This window comes from Pteronotus mesoamericanus, unplaced genomic scaffold (genome assembly GCF_021234165.1).
Source record: "Pteronotus mesoamericanus isolate MK-2021 breed Mesoamerican mustached bat unplaced genomic scaffold, CSHL_Meso_final scaffold_54, whole genome shotgun sequence".
In the NCBI taxonomy this organism is placed as follows: domain Eukaryota; kingdom Metazoa; phylum Chordata; class Mammalia; order Chiroptera; family Mormoopidae; genus Pteronotus; species Pteronotus mesoamericanus.
The window spans coordinates 28,707,992-28,729,068 of record NW_026555321.1 but is presented as its reverse complement, the minus strand read 5'-3'; the positions used below and the strand labels follow the sequence as shown (position 1 = coordinate 28,729,068).

The 21,077-nt window shown below is 41.0% G+C and overlaps 1 protein-coding gene across 1 annotated transcript in view; it reads right to left on the bottom strand.

Annotated features, from left to right (window-relative positions):
- CUNH3orf20 (chromosome unknown C3orf20 homolog) overlaps positions 1-15,349 on the bottom strand; it is a 75,720-nt gene extending 60,371 nt beyond the window's left edge. Inside the window, exons 1-5 of the mRNA XM_054595195.1 lie at positions 14,869-15,349; positions 14,486-14,488; positions 13,959-14,096; positions 8,936-9,061; positions 876-1,011 (exon numbers count right to left, since the gene is read on the bottom strand). Of these exons, the coding sequence (XP_054451170.1) occupies positions 876-1,011; positions 8,936-9,061; positions 13,959-14,096; positions 14,486-14,488; positions 14,869-15,349 (884 nt within the window). The remainder of the gene's footprint in view (positions 1-875; positions 1,012-8,935; positions 9,062-13,958; positions 14,097-14,485; positions 14,489-14,868) is intronic.
- Positions 15,350-21,077: the final 5,728 nt, after the last annotated feature.

Below are 21,077 nucleotides of genomic sequence, written 5' to 3'. Positions count from 1 at the left end.
CAAAAGTACCTGTTTCCATCCCATACCTCTCATTCTTAAAGTTAGCATTTTTAGAAAGAACTGGGAAGGGACCGGTGCAACACTGAGATCAATCCTTTCCAACTTTAGCCCTAGGTGAGGACCCACGGAGTGGGACTGTGTGCAGAGGGGGAACCTGGGGGAGCTGGAGGCTTTGCTCACCCTCCAGTCCTGGGGTTACAGGGAAAGAGAGCTTCCTTCTAGAATGTCACAGGAAGGAGCAAAACTGACTGGCTTCACTTTACCCACATTCTGTAGCTGCAGTAATACTGAATAGCCCAGGGAGCCCAAGATATGCATGGCTTAGCTGTAACTAAGTTTTAAGTCCTTTATGGCCCATGGTCTGGGCCTTCAGAGAAATACAGACTTAACTTGTTAGGACTTGTGGGACCTATAAAAATAATAAATATCATTTAATCGTCCATGTAAATATTTTTTGTTTGGTTTGCGAGGTGTTCCTTTTTTTTTCTTCTTTTTTTTTGGTAGAACTCTGACAAGTTATACTAAGAAAGAAAGGCTATACATATACTGTAAGAAGTCCCATAAAGGGGTAGGTGAGGAGACAAAGATCAATGCCTTGAGGTCAGACCCACCGAGCTGTGGGACCTCAAGTAATGCCTCAGTTTCCTCACCCACAAAATGGGCATACATCCCATGTTCCTCATAAGGCTGGATAAGGACTGAAAAGGATTATGAAGGTCTGGGGACAGGCCATGATCTTGTCACTGTTGTTAGAGGCTCCGGGTAACTGACACTGCCTGACACTCAGACGCTTTTGTGATTTCCCCTTTTTGCACACAGACAACTGGCAGGCCTGCCCTCCTCTCCCATCCACTCCCATCCACTGAAGTGCTCACATATGGCGACACATCTCCTGCAGCTTCTGCCGGGCCTCAGGGCAGGGGTCGCTAAACTGCACATTGTCAGAGGAAGAAGCTCCCATTCCTCGTCGAGGGGGTGACGGGGTTATCTCTTCTAAATTTTTTGATTTGCCTGTAGTTAGAGATAAAGAGGTTAAGGGCAGAGTTTTAGAAAATGTTTTCTCCTGGGGAAGAGAGGTCAGGGGTAGCAGGATGGCAGCATCTCCTGAGAGTCAAAATAATTTGGAGGATCATTTATGATTCCTGGGGACAGGAATTCCTGTTTTATAAGGTTCCTGATATAAGAGATGTCACTCTGCGAGTCAACTAAGCATGTGTCAGGAACAGCCTTGTGCAAAGGGATGAATCCAGCTATCTTTCCCCAAGGATGTCCTGGTTCTGGGCGGGCAGGGCATAGACATGCTTCTGAGGATGCCAAAGTGACTCCCTTCTGATAGTGCTGATCAAAGAAAAAATTTCCATTCTATCTCAACTGGCTTCAGTACTTCTCTGATGTTGCCTAATCTCAAGTCTTCTGCAGAGGGCAGTGTAGATCCATTCAGTATTGGACTGCAATTTTTTTTAACATTATGGTAAAATACACAAAACAAAAATGTACTACCTTAACCATTTTTAAGCATACAGTTCAGTGATTTAAATATATTCACATTGTTGCACAACCATTACCACTATCCATCTCTATAACTCTTTTTATCTGGTAAAATTAAAACTCTGTGCCCACTGGACAATAACCCTGATTCTCCCTCCACCAGCCCCTGGAAACCACTGTCCTATTCTCTGTCTTGTAGAATCTGACTACTCTATGTACCTTATATAAGTGGAATCATACAGTATTTGTCTTTTTGTAACTGCTTTATTTCATGTAGCATAAAGTCCTCAAGGTTCATCCATGTTGTTGCATGTGTCAGAATTTCCTTCCTTTTTTAGGTTGAGTAACGTTTCATTGTGTGTAGATTGCAATTTCTGCATCCACTCATCCATTGATGGGCACTTGGGTTGCGTCCACATTGTAGCCATTATGGATAATGCTACATGAACATGGATGGACAAATAATGACTTTGAGACCCTGCTTTTAATTCTTTTGATATAGTGGAATTGCTGGATCTTATGATAATTCCATTTTTAATTTTTTGAGGAATTGCCACACAATTTTCCACAGTGGCTGTACCATTTTACATTCCCATCAGCAGTACACAAGGGTTACAGTATCTTCTTTAACTCTTGGTTTTCTTTTGTTTGTTTTTATGATAGACATCCTACTGGTGTAGGATGAGGTAGTCTTTCATTGTAGTTTTGATTTTTATTTCCCTAATGATTAGTGATGTTGAGCATCTTTCATGTGCTCATTGGCCACTTGTATATCTTCTTTGGAGAAATATCTATTGAAGTCTTTTGTCCATTTAAATTCATGTTGGTTGTTTTTTTGTTGTTGAACTTTAGAAGTTCTATATATATTCTGGATATCAATCCTTATCAAATAAATGATTTACAAATATTTCCTCACATAGGTAGACTGCCTTTTTACTCTCTAGATTGTGTCTTTTGATGTACAAAGTGAAAAATTTTTTGTTGAAGTCCAATTGGTCTATTTTCTCTTGTGTTGCCTGTGCCTTTGGTGTCATATCCATGAAATCATTGTTAAGTCCAATGTCATTAAGCTTTCCTTCAATGTTTTCTTCTAAGACTTGTTGGTTTTGGTTCTTGCTTTTAGGTCCTTGGTCCATCTGAATTTAGTTTTTGTAAATGGTGTTAGGTAAGGGTCCAACTTCATTCCTTTGTGGGTGGATGTCCAGTTTTCCAGCACCATTTGTTGAAAAGCCTGTACTTTGACCATTGAATGGCCTTGGCACCCTTGCCAAAAATTATTTGATCACATATGCAAGAGTTTTCTTCTGGGCTCTTTATTCTATTCCTTTGATTGCTGTAGCTTTGTAGTAAGTTTTGAAATCAGAAACTGTGAGTCCTGAAGTTTTTTCTTTTTTCTTTTTTTAAGATTTTTTGGCTATTCAGGGGTCTCTCAAAATTCCATATGGATTTCAGGATGAGTTTTTCTATTTCTGCAGAAAACATAATAGGGAATTGGATAAGGATTGAATTAATCTGTAGATCGTTCTGGGTGGTACTAACATTTTCATAATATTAAGTCTTCTAATCCATGAACATAAGATGTGTTTCCATTTATTTATGTCTCTTTTAGTTTCTTTCAGTAATGTTTTATAGTTTGCATAGTACAAGACTTTCATCTCCTCAGTTAATTCCTAAGTATTTTATTCTTTTTGCTGCAATTGTAAATGAAATTATTTTTCTAATTTTCTTTTCAGATTGTTTATTGTTCATGTATGGAAATGCAACCAATTTCTCTGTGTTGATTTTATCCTGCTACTTTGCTGAATTTATTTATTAGTTCTAACAGGGGTTTTTTTGTGGGATCTCTAGGATTTTTGCATATAAAATCACAAACAAATCCACAAACAAATAATTATTTCCTCCTTTCCAATTTGCATGCCTTTTATTCCCTTTCTTGTCTGATTACTCTGGCTAAAATCTCCAGTACTATGTTGAATAAAGGTGATGAAAGCAGGCATCCTTGCCTTGTTCCTAATCTTAGAGGAAAAGATTTCAGTATTTCACAATTGAATATAATGTTTGCTGTGGGTTTGTCATAGATGACTTTGATTTCCTTCTATTCCTAGTTTATTTAGTGTTTTTTAAATTATGAAAGGGTGTTGAATTTTGTCAAATGGCTTTCTGCCTCAGTTGAAATGATAATGTAGGTTTTTTTACCCCTTCACTCTGTTAATGTGGTGTATTATATTGATGGAGTTTTTGTAAATTGGACCATCCTTAGTGTTTTGGTGTATAACCCTTTTAATATGCTGCTGAATTCTGTTCACTAGTACTTTGTTGAGGAATTTTGCATCAAAGTATATAAGGGATATTAGTCTGTAGTATTTTCTTTCTTGTAGTGTTTTTTGTTCTCATTATCAGGAAAATGGTGGCCTCATAGAATGAGTTAGGAAGCATTTCCTCTGCAATTTTGTTGGAAATGTATGAAAATGATTGGCATTAGTTCTTTAAATGTCTGAACCACTGAAGTCATCAGGTCCAGGGCTTTTCTTTGCTGGGAGTTTTTGGGTTGTTTGGTTTTTTTTTTAATAACTGATTCAATCTCTTTACTATTTGTACGTCTTTTCAAATTTTCTATTTATCCATGATTTAGTCTTGGTAGGTTTTGTGTTTCTAGAAATCTTTCTATTTTATGTAGGTTATCTGATTTGTTAGTGTTCAATTAATTGTTCATAGTAATTTCTTGTAATCCTTTTTTATTTCTGTAGAATTAGTAGTAGTGTCCCACTTTCAATTTATTTTAGTAATTTGAGTCTTCTTTTTTTCTTAGTTGATCTAGCTAAAGGTTTTTCAAATGTGCTGACATTTTCAAAGAATCACCTTTTAGTTTCATTGATTTTCTCTGTTGTTTTTCTATCCTCTATTTAATTTATTTCTACTCTAATCTTTATTATTTCCTTCCTTCTCTAGCTTTGGGTTTAGTTTCTTCTTCTCCTCCTAGTTCCCTAAGTTGTAAAATTAGACCATTTGAGATCCTTCTGGCCTTTTAACATAAGCATTTATAACTATAAATTTCCCCCTTAGTACCACTTTTGCTGCATCCCTTAACTTTTGGTATGCTGTGTGTTCATTTGTATTCATATCTAAGCATTTTATAACTACTTCTGTGATTTCTTCTTTAATCTGTTGGTTGTTTAAGGTTGTGTTATCTAATTTCACAACTTCGTGAATTTTCCAGTTTTTCTTCTCTTATTGATATCTAACTTCATTCCATTGTGGTTGGAGCAGATATTTTGTATGATGTCTATCTTTTTTAACCTATGGAGATTTAATTTGTGACCTACCATATGGCCAACTCTGGAAAATGTCCGTGAGCACTTGAGAAGAATGTGTATTCTGTTTCTGTTGTTTATGTTCTGTATGTATCTGTTAGAACTAGTTGGTTTGTTAAGTCCTTGGTCCTTACTTATTTTGTCTGGCTGTTTTTTTCCATTATTGTGAGTGGGATATTGAAGTTTTCAACTATTACTGTAGAACTGTCTATTTGTATTTAACCTGACAGTTTTTACTTCAAATATTTTGATGGTCTGTCATTAAGTATACTAATGTTTAGAACCGTCATATCTTGCTGTATTAAAATTTTTATTTATAGTGTCATCTTTCATCTCTTGTAAACTTTTTTGACTTAAGGTCCATTGCGTCTGACATTAGTATAGCCATCTTTGCTCTCTTTTGGTAACTATTTGCATAAAATACCTTTGTTCCATTATTTCACTTTCAGTTTGTTTTTGAATCTCAAGTAAGTCTCTTGTAGACAGCATATAGTTGGATTATGTGTTCATACCCATTCTACCAATCTCTGCCTTTTTATTGGAGAGTTTAATTTATTTGCCTTTAGAGTAATTACTGATGAGAGACTTCTATTATTGTGCTTTTTGTTTCCTGGATGCCTTACAGCTTTTGGTTCCTTATCTTGCATTACTGACTTCTTTGTATTTAGCTGATATTTAAACATTTTGAAATGTTTACATTCCTTTCTCATTTCCTTTTTGTGTATTCTGTAGCTATTTTCTTTGTGTTTACCATGGGGATAACATTTAATATTTTCAAGTTATAACACTCTAATTTGAATTTTTATCAGTTAATTTCAACAGCACAGAAAAACTCTCCTCCTTTACAGCTTTGTCTCCACTCCTTTCAGTTGTTGTCACAAAATTACATCTTTATATATTATATGCCCTGAAACATAAAGTAGCAATTGTTTTAAATGTGTTAGTCTTTTAAATCATGTAGAAAACAAGATTTGGAGTTACAAACCAAAGTTACAGTAATAGCTTTTACATTAATAATGTTTTTAAAATGTATTAATCTTTAAAATCATGTAGAAAAATGCAGTTACAAATCATTGTTACAATACAATTAGCTTTTATAATTGGCCATGTTTTTACTTTTATTGAGATCTTTATTTCTCTTCATAGTTTTGAGGTGTCTAGTGTACTTCCATTTCATCTTGCAGAGTTCCCTTAAGCGTTTCTTGCAGGGTTAGTCCAGTGATCACAAACTCCCTCAGGCTTTGTTCATCTGGGAATATTTTAATATCTCACTCACTTTTGAAGAACGGTTTTGCTGGATATAAAATTCTTGGTTGAAAACTTTTTCATTTTAGTGCTTTGAATATATAGGTCCAATATCTGTGGCCTCCAAGGTTTCTGATGAGAAATCTATTGATAATCCTATTGAGGATTACTTGTACGTAATTATATTTCTCTTGCTGCTTCCAGAATTCTCTGTCTTTGTCTTTTGAAAGTTTGATTATAATGGCTTCTTTGGTGCTTATATTCAGGTCTTTCATCAAATTTAGGAATTTTTCAGCCATTTCTTCAAATACTTTCTCTGTTCCTTTCTCTCTCTCTCTCTCTCTTCTCCTTCTGGGACTCCCACATTACGTATGTTGTTCCAGTTAATTATGTCCTGTGGGTCTTTTAGACTCTGTTCATTTCTTTTCAATCTTTTCTTTCTGTTCTTCAGATTCAATAATTTCCATTGCCTTACCTTCAAGGTTGCTGATTCTTTCTTCTGCTTTCTCAAATCTGTGGATGATAATGGTTTGTGTTTGTTGCACTTATTTTTACAGTTATCTTCTCTGACAAGTGTTAGGTCGTATGAGGATATGACAAGAAATTGTGGAGATGGTCCTCTATGACTGAAGTTACAAAGGCATCTATTCAGGTCCTGCCTGCTTCTGAGTATCTATTGCCCAGCCAACTGGAGCCTCATGCTCTCTGTGGATATAGGCCAGCTCAATTTCACCTTGTTTTCAAGAATAAAACCTGGCTTGATATCAGCGGCATTTCTCAGGCTCCAACTGAGCCTTGAGGGCATCAGGAGGCGTTTTCTTCACTGTCTGCCAAGCATTGGGGTTTCTGGACAGTGTTTGAGCACCATCTCTGGTGTGTTGCACCATGAGTGGTTCCTAGTCCCTTCCCCAACTTCTCCTGCCACCAGAGACCAGAGACTTGACCCTCAGGCCCAACTACCAGCTGGCTGACTCCTGGAACCTCTGCTGGCCTGCGCATCCATATCTGGCCTATACCTGGTTGCCTTGGGTCCTCGAGGGTGATAGCCTCTTGCTCCCACAAGGAACCATTGTTGACAGGATTCTCTCAGTTCTCTTCTTGTAAAGGGCAACTTTCCAGAAAGAGCTATTGTCCTCTGGGAGTAGCCCCGACTCCAGGAGCCTGTCTGCTCCTAGTCTGCCTGGCCCTACAACTGCAAAGGGGGCCAGGTGGTGAGGTGTGACAGCACATGAGCATGGAGCACATAGGGGAGGTCCCAAACCTAAAATGACTTAGAACCAGAATTATTCTACAATATATTGTCCAAACTGGGAAAGTGTTTAGAGTGAAAGTGGGCATATTTAATAGTTATGCCAGGAAAATAAGCATAAACTAGGACATTCCTGGGCAAGACAGGATGCATGATTACTTATAAACTATTAGGGTAGGTTAATGCATACTAGGATACATGTGTGAGAATAATTCCAAAAGATATTAAGAATCTTAAGAAATGCAGCATCATTGAACATATATCCTAATGAGAATGATGAAACATCAAGGCAAATTGCATCTTGGTAGGGTAGCAGAGGAAAACAGCCATATAAACCAAGAAACCAACAACCCTAATTAACTTTTACTTGAGGTCATCAGGAAGAAAAACCATGAAATCACTGTGTGTCTTAAGGATACTCTGTTTTCCCTTAAAGTGACTGTGTCAATTTAGGGCCAGCTCAGGAGGGAATATAATAAAACCAGGAGTACATAGACTGGGATGCCAGAAGTGACATTGTGGGCTATTGCACCACAGTGAGAGAAAAAGCATCAACAGAGGTAAAAGGAACCAGGGGAATGAGAGGGGCAGCTGAATCTACTCTGTGCAGCGAAGCTGAGGATGTTGGCCCCATTAAGGAAGGCATTCTTTATCGTAGAGTCCACATGTGTACCCCCAGCATTTAGAACAGTGACTGACAACTATAAATTCTTTAATAAACACTTGTTCACTAATGGAAAGGATATAGGATCAGCTTGATACGGAGAGTGAGGACTGCAGGAAGGCAAATCACACAGCCAGCCAGGGGCAGGGGCAGGAATAAGATCCAAACTTCTCAACTTCCAGCCTTACCTCCAGTGTCTGTGGAAATCAATTAGACAGACTTTGAGCATTCCTACCTTATGTCAATCCCCCACCACCTCTTTTGAACGTAGTCCTCCCCTACCTGCCCCATTTCTCCACTCTGCCATCAAAGCTCAAAGTGGAGGGGGGTGGCCTGGAAGTTCCTTTTGGCCTTCCCTGCCTTCTCCAGCCCCAACTCATCTCCTCTCTGAGCTTCTGGCTGCATAGTCATTGCTAGGCTGTTTGGCCTCATCTGTCACCCCCATTCTTTCCCTTGAGCCCTTCCTTCTGCTGTATGTCTTCCTTGATAGAATAGGAGTACCCTCTATATCTTCTTTGTTTTCTGCCTGTATGAACTGGCCCAGTTTAGGACACACTGTTAGGTTTTGTATCCGAACACCTATCTTCAAATACTGGTTCCCTTACTTCCATTGTGAGTAGGAGCAACACAGACCTCTCTGATTAGAGGGGATCCGTCTGGGACACTGAGGAGATGCAAAGTGTGGGTTTGAGAGGAGTGTTGTTGCAGGTAAGGAGAACCACATGACCAGGAATGGAGGGCATGTAAACATTCAAATGGTAAAACTGAACTTTGGAGTAAATAGGTTGAGATATGTCAACCTCATGGGAAAAAATTTGCGTCAATAGCTCCTGCCAACAGCCAGGTCGGCTATATATCCTTCCTATCAGAAAACCAAATCAAAACTATGCTATTGACCTAAACAAGGAATTTTTTATCTTTGCCCCAACTCGCACCCCTAACCCCACAAATGGGCTAAGACGTCTTGCTGGAAAGCACTGTTACCTGCTTTCTTCTTAGCTTCCCTTCCAGTTGAGAGGGAAAAACTTAGACAGCCAGTAGAGGCCTCATAGATAAGCTGATAAGGTGAGTTCACTCCCATGGCTGAGATGCTTGTGAAGGACTCTGGAGTGGAAGAGAGAGGGATTCTTCTTTTAATTTTTTAATTTTAACTTTTTATAACAAAACTATAATATGGATTTCTGTTCTAGAAGAATGGTAGACCAGATATTCTAACGTGCCCTGTTATGCAAAACCACCATCTCTTGGAATAAAAAGACTTTTTAATGCACAAGCAGGCTCTGAGTAATTAAGGGAAATTAAGGCTCTTTACTACAGTCTCCCCATTCCCCCTCCAATATCTCTCAAGAGTGAAATGACCACAGCAGGAAGCAGGGAGCAGCAAGCAAGCACAAAAAGTGACATGATGTTACTGAAGGCCAAGTGCAGGTATAACTGCTGCATTGGGTCAAGAGAATAAACACTGAGTCAGCTAGAAGGAAATTTAAGGTCCTCTGTTTTCCCTTATCCAAAAATCAGATGCTTCTCCAACAATTAGATCAGTTCTTGCAGAATCACACTGTCTTCTATAGAATCATTTGGTTATCTGAACACTTCAGAATTAGACTTCAGCACCCCCATTTCTCGTGGAAAATCTTGGTCATTCTTACATAAACTTTAACAAATCCTCTCTTTATTCTTCCCCCAAATATGGTTAATTGTTAGAAAATATTAGACAACTCATTCATTGACACAGCTCATACAATTTCATAAAGAAAATGGCAAACCTGACTTCATAAGCAGACCAAGATACTAACCAGAGACTGCGTACTGGGTAATGCGGCACACAATCACTCACCATCACTAGTGATCCAAACGTGGAAATTAGAACTTTCAGTAACTTCTACCTTAGCAGAAAATAACTAGCAATAGTCAATGCTGGTAAAAATGAAATAAAACTAGTTAACCCTGTGGTGTAGAGGAAACCCATCAAGAAAGCAATATTTAGCAAGAGCTAAACACATATTGAGACCCTTTGCCCCAATAAGACCTCTCCTGGATGGTCAGTCTTAATTACCAATACAACAGAGATAAGAATTGATATATATAAAGTTGCATATTACAATGTGTATTATACTACTAACATAAAAACCTGGAAACCTAAGCATTTGGTTAATTATGGAACATAAATATTAGAAGGAATCTACACACATTCAAAATGACAATTATTAAAATTATGTGGTCATGTTGGAGAACATTTGTCTGTTAAGTCAATAAAACAGAAATAGAAAAATGCAGTATTCTTTTAAAAATACATGAGAGAAAAAGAGAGAGGGAGGGAACTGCATAAGTAGAAGAAAAAGAGCTATATATAAAGAAGGTATGATTATTTGCTTGCTTTCTTTGGTATGTTTTATGTAGTAATATTGCCATCAACCAAAAATCAAGGAGCAGTCCAATTTTCTTTCATGACAAGCCAGGACTAGTAGGTATTAGTACATGAGAAAAGGCTGGAACCAGTTTTACTATGAATACTTTGTATATCCTGGCTACAGCTTTAAGGGAAGAACACTCCAGACTCAGTTATAGCTTTGGCTTACCTCATATTATAAGATGGTCTAGAAAAGCAAAATTCATACAAAATAAATTGATTTGCATCTTCTTTTTAATGCCCTGGGAAAGCTATCTAACTCAAGTCCTTCCAAGACGAGTGCTCTTCCAAAAGAAATATGTTCTTCATTTATATTTTGTCCTTTAGATTTTTCTTTTCAAACTCTAGGTTTGTTTAAAGAAAGGAATGTCTAGAACGAACGTGGCAACAAGCGCGAGAGATTTCCTGGGGAGCGTGATGGAGGGGGAGGCTTTCCCAGTGCTCCGCTCAAGTGGCGGGACACAGCATCACCAAAAGGCTCTCTCTCTAGAATTCAGCTCTCAGCGAATTCTCGTCCACTAGATGAATCACGACACATGAGGGGCACCAGAAGCTTCTGTGGCACAGGGGAACACCTGCAACTCTGCAAGGACGCTACAACACTTGCTGAGGTGGAGTGCTAATGGTGATGACCGTTTCCTTTTCCAGGTGAGGGAACAGGATGTTCAGGTGGAGAGCGCCATGGGCAGGTCCATGGGGGAGGGGTGCTGGGGCCAGACCTACCATGACACCCCCCATGGGACTCTCCCTCCTCATAAACAGACCAACGGGCACCTGACCCTCCCAGATGAGGTGGATCTCTAATCCCTATATGGAACACAAGGCGCAGAACTCCATGTATAGCCTTATTTTATCTTGTATTTGACAAAAATTCATTAATACTGTAGCACATGCTAATTCCTATAAGGAATAAAAAAAACTGGGTCAATTTTTTGAGGCAGTGTCATTTTTTTAAAATGAGTCCCTTCATGTTTGTTTTTTGCAAAAAGAAGCCCAGGAACTTTATCAATTTTTCTTTCTAATTTAAAAAAAAAAATATTTTATTTATTCATTCTTAGAGAGAGAAGGGAAGGGAAGGAAAACCAGAGGGAAAGAAACATCACTGTGTGGTTGCCTATCACACACCCCCTACTGGGGACCTGGTCTGCAACCCAGGCAAGTGCCTGACTGGGAATCGAACCAGCAACCATTTGGTTCACGGGCCGGCACTCAATCCACTGAGCCACACCAGCCAGGGATCTTTCTAATGTTTGATACCCAAACTATCCTTTCTCCATGGAGCCGCTATCACCCTAGATGGTTTTCCGTCTTCAGTAATTAACTAGCTTTGCTCCACCGCGTCACTCATCAGCGCCTGCACGTGGGCACCAAGCAGCTCTCCAGCATCACTTTCACTGACTTCAGGAAATCCGTGTTTTCCCCCAAGGATTGCAATTTTCCTATGCAAGTTATTTGCACTATATGTTCCTATTATTATCAGATGTTTAACCTCTGACCATCAAGGGAAGGCTGACAAGTGTTCAGTGGACAGGAAAGATGCTAAATGGGGACTGATTTTATAGGGGAGGGCAAATGGCTATGAGATACAGTAGCCCTGAGGAGACACATCCAAGACCCCGATAGGATCTCTGAAACTGCAGATAGTACCAAATCCTATGTATACTACACATACCTACCTATGATAAAGTTTAGTTCATAAATTAGACACAGTAAGAGATGAACAACAATAAAATATAACAATATACTGTAATATAAAGTAATGTGAATGTGGCTCCCTCTCTTTTCCCAGTAATTTTCATATTTTTCAGTACAAACCTATTCCTGAATCTGTGTGGCCACCGTTACTTGTAGTAAATGGCCCAGTGTCACTCATTTCAGGGGATCCCTTCCTGAAGTCTTCATACAGGCTCAATGATTTCTGGAGCAACATGTTCCCAGAAAATGTTCAGAACACATTTTCTGCTCATATCTTCAATGCAAAAATGTAATGCCTTTTCCATCTTAACTAAGCACTTATAACACACTGTGGCTATCACTTTTACAGTTTGAGGTGCAACAGCAAAATCAGCATGAATTTCTTTTTCCTTTCTTCACAATTTCATGGGTAAAAGATTGTTCTTATCATAGATCTTAGCAATCTCAGAACACAATTTTTTCTTTTTTTTTATTGTTGTGCAATTACAGTTGTCCCCGTTTCCCCCCATTATTCTCCCCTGCCCTGCCCACATAACGGGGCTTCTTCATGGCACATCCCAATTGCCAGCATCACTACTCTTGCACTTCAGGGCCATTATTATGTAAAATAAGGGTTACTTGAGCACAAGGCCTGGGAAACCATGACAATCAATCTGATATCCCAGATGGCTACAGTGACTAGTGGATGACAAGTGTCTACAACGTGGAGACTCTGAACAAAGGGATGATTCACATCCTGGATGGGATGGAGTAAGACAGCGTGAGATTTCATCACGCTGCTCAGAATGGCACACAATTTAAAACTTGTGAGTTGTTTGTTCTGGAATTTTCCATTTAATATTGTCAAATTGTGGTTGACCATGGGTAACTGAACCTGCAGAAAGTGACAATGCAGATAAGGGGGAAATACCAATACTGTATAAATTTTTTATGCTTCTTTTTGAGACCTCCTAACAGTGAGGACTTTTAAGCATTTAAAATGAATACTTGCATGTTCACCAAACTTAAAGAGATACAATATTACAGATATGACTGAACCACTGGGTCACCCAGGTCCCATTCTCTTCCACCCCTCTCCAAAGATCATTTCCTCCAACTTTGTACTTTTATACTTGTACTTTGTATAATGTACCAATAAGCAATATATTATTACTTTGCAATCTTTTAAACTTTATTTAAATAGTATCATACCAAATGTATTTTTCTATAACTTGCTTCTTTTTTACTTAACACTATTTTTCATCTCAACTGATATATATGCTTTAGCACTTGACTCATTTTCATTTTCACTTCTCATGCTCCATTGTTTAAATAGTCTGTAATTTACTTGGTTGTTTTTTCCCCTGTTGGTGGACATTTAGGTTGTTTTCAATATTTTGTGCTCAAAACGATTCTGCAGTATACATTCTGGTATGATTTCTTGCACACGTGTGCCAAGTATGACACTCAAATATGACCTGTGGACTGGTATAAACCCACACCAGGCCATGATCATGTGAGTATAAAAATTCAGAGTAAACATTTAGAAGACTTTGTAGTAATTTGATGTTGCTGTGACACCTTTATCATATTTTTAAAAGAGTTGGTCCACCAGAGATTGAAATTTTGCAAATTCCCTGCATATAGTTTGAGAAGCACAGCTCTTGGGAACGACCTAGGAGAAAAACTTCTGGATTCTAGCTGTTAGAGCATCTCCCACCCCACAGATGCCACCAAAATGCTCTCCATAGGAACTGCACCAATTTATACACTCACCTGTAGCATTTGAGAGTCTCTGTTGCTCCACATCCACCTCAACTCGTGGAAATGTCAAACTTTTAACTGGGGATTTGACCTTTCCATTGCACTCTGGTACTGCTTGAATTTTCACCAAAGGGCTGAAGCACAGGTACCCACCTTTACCCAATGGTCCAACACCATAGCCACTTCTCCCAGCTGCACTAATCAGGTAGTCAAAAGCCATCTCCTTGGCATTGAGGTGGAGGAGCTGGCTGGCCTCCACAAAGCGCCTTGTGATGTCCAGGGGGTTGGCACCTACGAAAGGAATCATCAGAGCAACTCATTTTCCTCCCAGAATGGGTCTAATTCCTCCAGAAAATGACCTCCATAAATGGCCCAGGAAATAAGGGTGGAGTCGAGATCCATGCCAGGGTGTGAGGAGCCTCCCAAAGGAAGGATCTTGAGTTCTAAAGCCTGTCAGGTGGCAGATTGCTCCCTGCCCACATTGCCCTTCTCTCTTCCATACCCATAGATCTCAGTTCCAATGCTGCTGGTATTTAAAGTAACACAGTATTTAGGTTTGATTACTGATGTGGCTCTAGGTCCTGGCCTTGATCCTGGGATGACTCCCTCACCATGGGTGGACTCCAGTTCTCATTACTCTCCCTGATCCTGGCTCTACTGGGCTCTGTCCTCCCACCCACCAACTGTCCCTCTTGACTGGCAGCTCCACATGCTTGGTCATCCTGGCTGCTGCCTCTCTTCACCTTTCCATCATTTCCACAAACTCCACCGCTCAGGACCTCTGACCTCGCACCATTCTCCACAGCCAACCTTGCAGTCTTGGCTCTGCAAAGTTGGGGAAATGGGAAGAAAAAATGGAAAGCAGAGGGGGGTAAGAGGATGATTCTTCGGGGTGGTCAGGAAAGGATTTCAACTCCTACAGCAGATCCATGGCTGCCACCTGTTGTCAGGGCATCATTAGACACCTATTTGGGGTGGGTGCAGCAGATATGCACACATGGGTCCAGGCAGGCCATTCCAGGCCCATAAAAAAGTGGAGAAGAATCTGACAAGCCAGGCTTACCAGACACAGACTCCACCATGGCCTTCATCTTTAGGGTGAGCAGCTCTGTCAGCAGGTGGATAGACTGCCGCTGGAACTTGTGCAGGACGTTCTGGCTGGAGTGCACCCGATGGCCACGGGTGGGAGGGTGGGTGGTGAGCTTGGCTGGCCCAGTGGATGCGGGGAGCATCAGTGGTTGTGCTGCTGCTGCTGGCGGTGGCAGCTTCTTCTGGATAGGAACTTGCACAGGGGATGGTTCCAGAAGCACCACAGGCGGGGTCCCAAAGCTGATCTCCAGGTCCGGGATGTCAGACGGGGTAGGCACCATGGGGTCAGTGATGAGCTCCTCCCAAGTGAACTCAAAGATGTTCCTGATGCCCTTAGGTACAGCAATGCTTGCACTCCGGCACATGACGAGTAACTTGGAGATGCGGGACAGCAGCTTAGGGGCCATGGCTGTGTACTGCACGTACAGTTCTCGGTTACTCCGGATGTCGTTCATGTTGCTAGAGCACGCATACTGTTAGGTAATACTGTCCATCTTGGACAACAGGGACCTTCAGTTGAAAAGAGTCAGAGCACTGAGAGGTGAATGAGAGCGAAAGTTCTTACCTAAGGTGAAGGCTTGGAGACAGAATGGAAGTGCTGAAATGGCCCGTATAGGTCACTGAGCCAGCAGGTCCTATCCAGGAAGGATAAGAATTGGTTATGCCCGCCACAGGAGGGCAAAGGGATGCCACTCCTCCCTTTTCTTCCCAGAGAAACCTCAGATGAACCTGCATTAGTGAGTCACTTTGGGGAGGGCCTGGGGATGAGCAGGTTCCAGAAAAGCTTCCAGGGACAGTCACACAAACTGAGTTCCTACAGAGGGACCCCAGGCGCTGGAAGAATGGGAAGGATGGGGAAGGGTGGACGGCTCCGTCATACCTGTTGTAGCTGGAGATCTGAGGGTGGAAGATCTGCTTGTGGTCTCTTAATAAAAACCTGCAAAAAACAGAAAGATGTTTCATCAGCTTTCTCTGGAGGAAGGTGATGGGAGTCCTGGTTGGGTAAGCTTCTGGTTGCAATGCAAGGATGGACATAGAATTATTCAACATGTACATCCAAGGGCAGGCAGGAAAAATTGAGGAGAATGAGTTTTCTTAATTCAGTGACTAATATCATTTGCCACATTTCATAAAATCTAAGATTTGATGTAACTGATGCACCACCTTACAGGAGAAAAAGATCAATATAAGGTGACATATCATAATTTCAGAGGTGTTGAAATGGGGAAAAATGTGTACCTTAAAATCAGTAAACTATAATAGTGTTTTTCCACTTTCATACAACTTCTCAAGTATTTGGAGTGCTCAGCAAGCGGCCCTATGTGGCAGTGAGGTTAGCAGGCGAGCATGCTCGTGTCTGAGTCAGCTGAACACCGTTAGATGCTACTGGGTGATTTTCACCCTGACATTGTTCTAAACTGTGTTTTATTTTTATCTTCTTACTTTATAACAAGAATAGACCACTAGTTGAAGAGAGGGGGTGTGAAGAATAATTTGATGAACGCAGTATGACTAGGGAAAGAAACCCCAAATAAATTTCTGGGGTTTTGTAATCAGATCTGGAAGTTTCATTCGCCTGATCAAAGTGAACTCCATAAAGACATACCATTGTTCATACATCAATCTAAAATACATTAACAAAAATACAAAGTCACTTTATGATCTTATACTACACAAAGATGATTTCATTTCTGAGGGGCTTTGTGAAAATATAAGCCTCCATAAAGATGCTCAGGAATTCCGGACACATACGAAATGTTGATCTAAGAGCAGCTGAGAAAAGAAGAGGGTGGGTCCCACGTCTGATCTCCTTTGCCAGCATGTCCATGCAGTGGCAGTGAGTTGCCCCTGTTGTCAGACTTAAGTGGCTCCAACGAGCACACTTGCTAGTAATGGTGACCTTCAGAGCAGAGGCAGGGCTGCTGGCTGTTGCCTTCTGACAACCCTTGTTATCACAGCCTTCCAACCATCAACTCTAGTACCTGCAGCCTGACAGTTACTCCCCACCACGTCCACGGCTGTCTTCTCCCACCAGGCAATCCTCATGCTTCCACTTTTCAAAACGTGCCCTCTGGAGCCACCCGAAGTTCACCGTTCCAGAGCCACATCCCTGCTGCACACCGTCCATGTTTACAGAGCAGGTTCATGCCAGGATCTGGTGTGACCGCCCCGGGGTGAGAAGACTATCATCTCTCTGGCTTTACTGATGAGGCATCAGGGCTTAGAGAAACAGAGTTCTTGGTTAGGAGTCACCTGTCTGCAGACTCCTGGCACGGAGACCTTTCCAAATGCAACACTACATCCCCACGGCCTTTGAGCTGCCTCTGCCCATCTATCAGCAACAAAATCTCCAAAGAACAAGAGTCCCACAGAGCAAACCCTTCTGACATCCGGCTGACTTGCAGATAAAGTGGCTTCTTATGTCTATTTGCTGACCCCTTGGCATCTATTCCTCTGCGCTGGAGACTCAGAAAAATAGGTTCATTTTTTTTTTTTTATAAGTCCACAGAACAAAGAAACAACTCAGAATCTCTGTCATCTGGGCAGCCAGCCAGAGGATCTGACCCTGACCGTGCAGGGCTAATTTTTTTTTTTTAATCCAGGACTCAAATGAAGAGAAGACAAATAAAATCCTTGAAACGTTAACTGGTTTGAGGAAATTCTCCCTACCCCCTACCAGTTCCTTTCCTTTGAGGTTAATTTTAAAGATGTCTTACAGATAAAAGCTGATTTTTACAACAGCTTTATTGAGATATAATTCATATACCATACAATTCAGTCTTTTAAAAGTGTACAATGGCTTTTAGTATATTCAAAGTTGTGCAGCCAATACTGCTATCTAATTTTAGAACATTTTCATCACCCCATAAAGAAAGCCATTAGCGGTCACTCTCCACTCCCCCTACCCCCAGGCTACCACTAATCTAGTTTCTGTCTCTATAGATTTGCCTGTTCTAGACATTTCATATAAATGAAATCATATAATATGTGGCCTTTTGTGACAGGCTTCTTTCACTTAGCATAATGTTTTTGAGGCTTATGGTATAGTAGGTATCAGTATTTCATTTTAATACAATAATATCCCATTATATGGCTACACCACAATTTGTTGATCTAGTCATTTGATGGATATTTTGGCTGTTTCTGCTTTTTAGCTACACTGGGCAGTGCTTCTACAAACATTCACGTACAAGTTTTTGTGTAGACAGATGTATTAATTCTCTTGGATATACACCTAGGAGTAAAATTGCTGAGTTATATGTTAACTAATTATTTACACTTTGAGGAACTGCCAGACTGATTTCCACAGTGGCTGCACCACTTTATAGTTCCACCTTTAATGTATGAGGTTTCCAATTTCTCCATGTCCTTGTCAACACATTGTTATAATGTCTTTTTTATTATAGTGCCATCCTAGAGGATGCGAAGTGGTATCTAGATCATTGTGGTTTTGATTTTCATTTCCCTAATGACTAGTGATGCTGAGCATCTTTTCATGTACTATTGGCTGTTTATACTTTCTTTGGAGAAAAGTCTTTTCAAATCTAAAAGCTATTTTTTAAAGAAATATTTTAAATTAAATGCACAAGTAACCTACATTCATTACTATATACTTATTGCTGCAAAATTCAGCGAGGGGTGACAATGTAATTATAGTCAGGCCTAGGAGATGGAGGTGGAAGCTGTCGGGTGGGACCCTGAGAAATATTTTTAAAAGGGAGCTGCTTTCCCGGAAAGAACACATTTTCTTTACCCACTGCCTTCTCATTCTTCTGGAATGGATGAGGTGGTTGTAGCTCCAGCGGCCACCTAGAGCCATGAGGTTACCTTGAGGGTGGATGTCATGCATTAAAGGTGGCTGAGCAGGGCCAGTGGAGCCTGGCTCCTGACACTATCATGGTACCCCGACACTGCCCTTAGCCACCTGCCTCCGCACTTCTTTCACATGAGAGAATGCAACTTAATCCCTTGAAGCCACTTCATTCAGATCTCTGTTCTTGCAGTCACAAATGTTATTGACTGACAACTAGCCATGCTGGAACATCATTCTCTCCTTTCCAGTTATCCAGTTTTTATTGTCATTCATTCATTTTTCCATCACTGAGACATGGGCCTTGCCCTGGAGCAGCTCAGTGTCTATTAGACAAAAGAGTCTTAGAAAACTGACATGTAGATATATAAGGGTCGCACTGAAGGTTGTCGTAAAGGATGAGTAAGAAGTTGCCAGGCAGATAGGAAGGAGAATGCACTCTTGGCAAAAGGAACTGTATGTACAAAGGAACAAAGATATTTAAAGCATGGTGGGTTCACAGAACTATAAAACACATCAGTAGGCGTGGGGTCACGGAGGCCGATGGGAGAGTAACAGATAAAGTTGGAAAAATAGTCTAGAATCAGATCATGAACAGCCTCGTACATCATGCCAAAGAATTTGCATTTGTTACATAATCAAATACTCAATACAAATACTCAAATGTATTGCCTTTCATTGCTAGTTGCATCCCATGGGGTAAGTTTCATCTCTTCAAATGGGGGGGGGCAGGGACCATGTCTTCTCTCTTTTTATAGTTTCCACAACACCAAGTACAGTTCCGCCACATGCGAGAAAGTGAAAAATATTTGCGGCATCAAGGTCCAACGGAAAGCCTGAGAGATCCACGTAGATGGCTATAAGCAAAGTTCCGAGACTTAACTCCTACAAAGAAGTGAAAAGATCATGTAAGAAGCTTATAAGGTATAAAAAAGATGACCATGGGCCCAGTGTCACTTTCATTCTACATTTGCTGCCTGTCTCCTCTGTTCCAGGATAGGAACAGGACAGAGACGAGGGGAGAGGCACAAGCTCCAGGCTATAATGACTAGTCAGAGTGCTCTCTGCAAGTCAGAATGGAAGCCCTGAGAAGGTAGTGCTTTGTGGCTAAGAGCTTAGGCTATGAAACCTCCAGCCTGGCCCTTCATCTGCGTGATGTTCTCAAAGGCCCCCCATGGGGGCGCTAGTCTCCACCTCCCAGGACCATGAAGATTAATTAAGAAGATTCATGTAAAGCGTTGGCACAATGCCTAGCACAGAGTTAAGTGTTCAATGAATGTCAAGTAGAAAAAGGTAATTACTTGAAGTGGTTGGAGAAGGCTGCACAATAGAAATGTTAGAAACTGGCCCAGAAATAGAAGTCGACTAGTGAGCAAGGAAAGGAAGAGCATTCCTGGCAATGGGAACAACACTTGTTCAGGCCGGAGGCTTTAAATAGCCTGGCAAGGTTGGGGAACTGCAAGGAACTAGATGATGCTTCACGTTAGCGTGGAAGGCAGGGTGGAGGGCTGTGTGGAAAGCGGGGTAGGCAGGAGCCAGCTGAGAAGAGCTTGTGTAGAATGCTGAGTCTACACTTCATCTTGTAGGCAATGGGAACCCCTCGAAGAACTGCAAGCAAAGAAGACATTTTCAGGAGCTCCTTCCAGGGGCTGGAGGTGTGGTGGGAATGTGAGGTGGGAAGGAGTGTGTGAGACGCACTGTTGCTGGAGGTATTAGCCACAGAGTGGGGCCACACCCACAGCACCCTGATTTCTGCCTATAGTAAAAAGGGAATTGCAGTCCTAGGTGCCTCTGGAAGGGCACTTAAAAGAAACAGACACAAAAAACTGCCAGGGGGACAGAGTGGGGCACAAGCAGATGGGGGTGAAAAGGGGAAAATTCTGAACAGTCTTTGGGAAAACCAAATGCACTTGACTACAAGAGTTGTTGGGGAAATTTGGGTATAGATTTAAAAGAAAAGGGCTTATGTCCTTCCTTTTCCTGACACTGATCCAAGAATATGATTTTGGGTAGAAGTACATATAGTTGCATAAAAACAAGATGAAACACAGCTCCTTCCGGTTATCTGGTCCTGGCTTTCTTTGCTATTTTCTCTGGTTTCTGGCTCTCTCTGGTTTTAATCAGAAATGCTTTGATAAGGTGGCTGAGCAGTCCAGATGTAATTGCATGACTGCAACCTGTGAGCAAGCAGGGCTTTAGGCTAGGACAGGCATGAGAATAAAGCCTCACTCGATGCATGAGCGAAGTGGAGATGGGACTGGGAAAATTAATAGACACTGTCCTCTCTACTGTTCAGTATATAAATGGTTCTGGACGGACACCTGAATCCTTTAGCAGATAAGAAGAAAAAAGGCAGAGCTACAGAGAGAAGT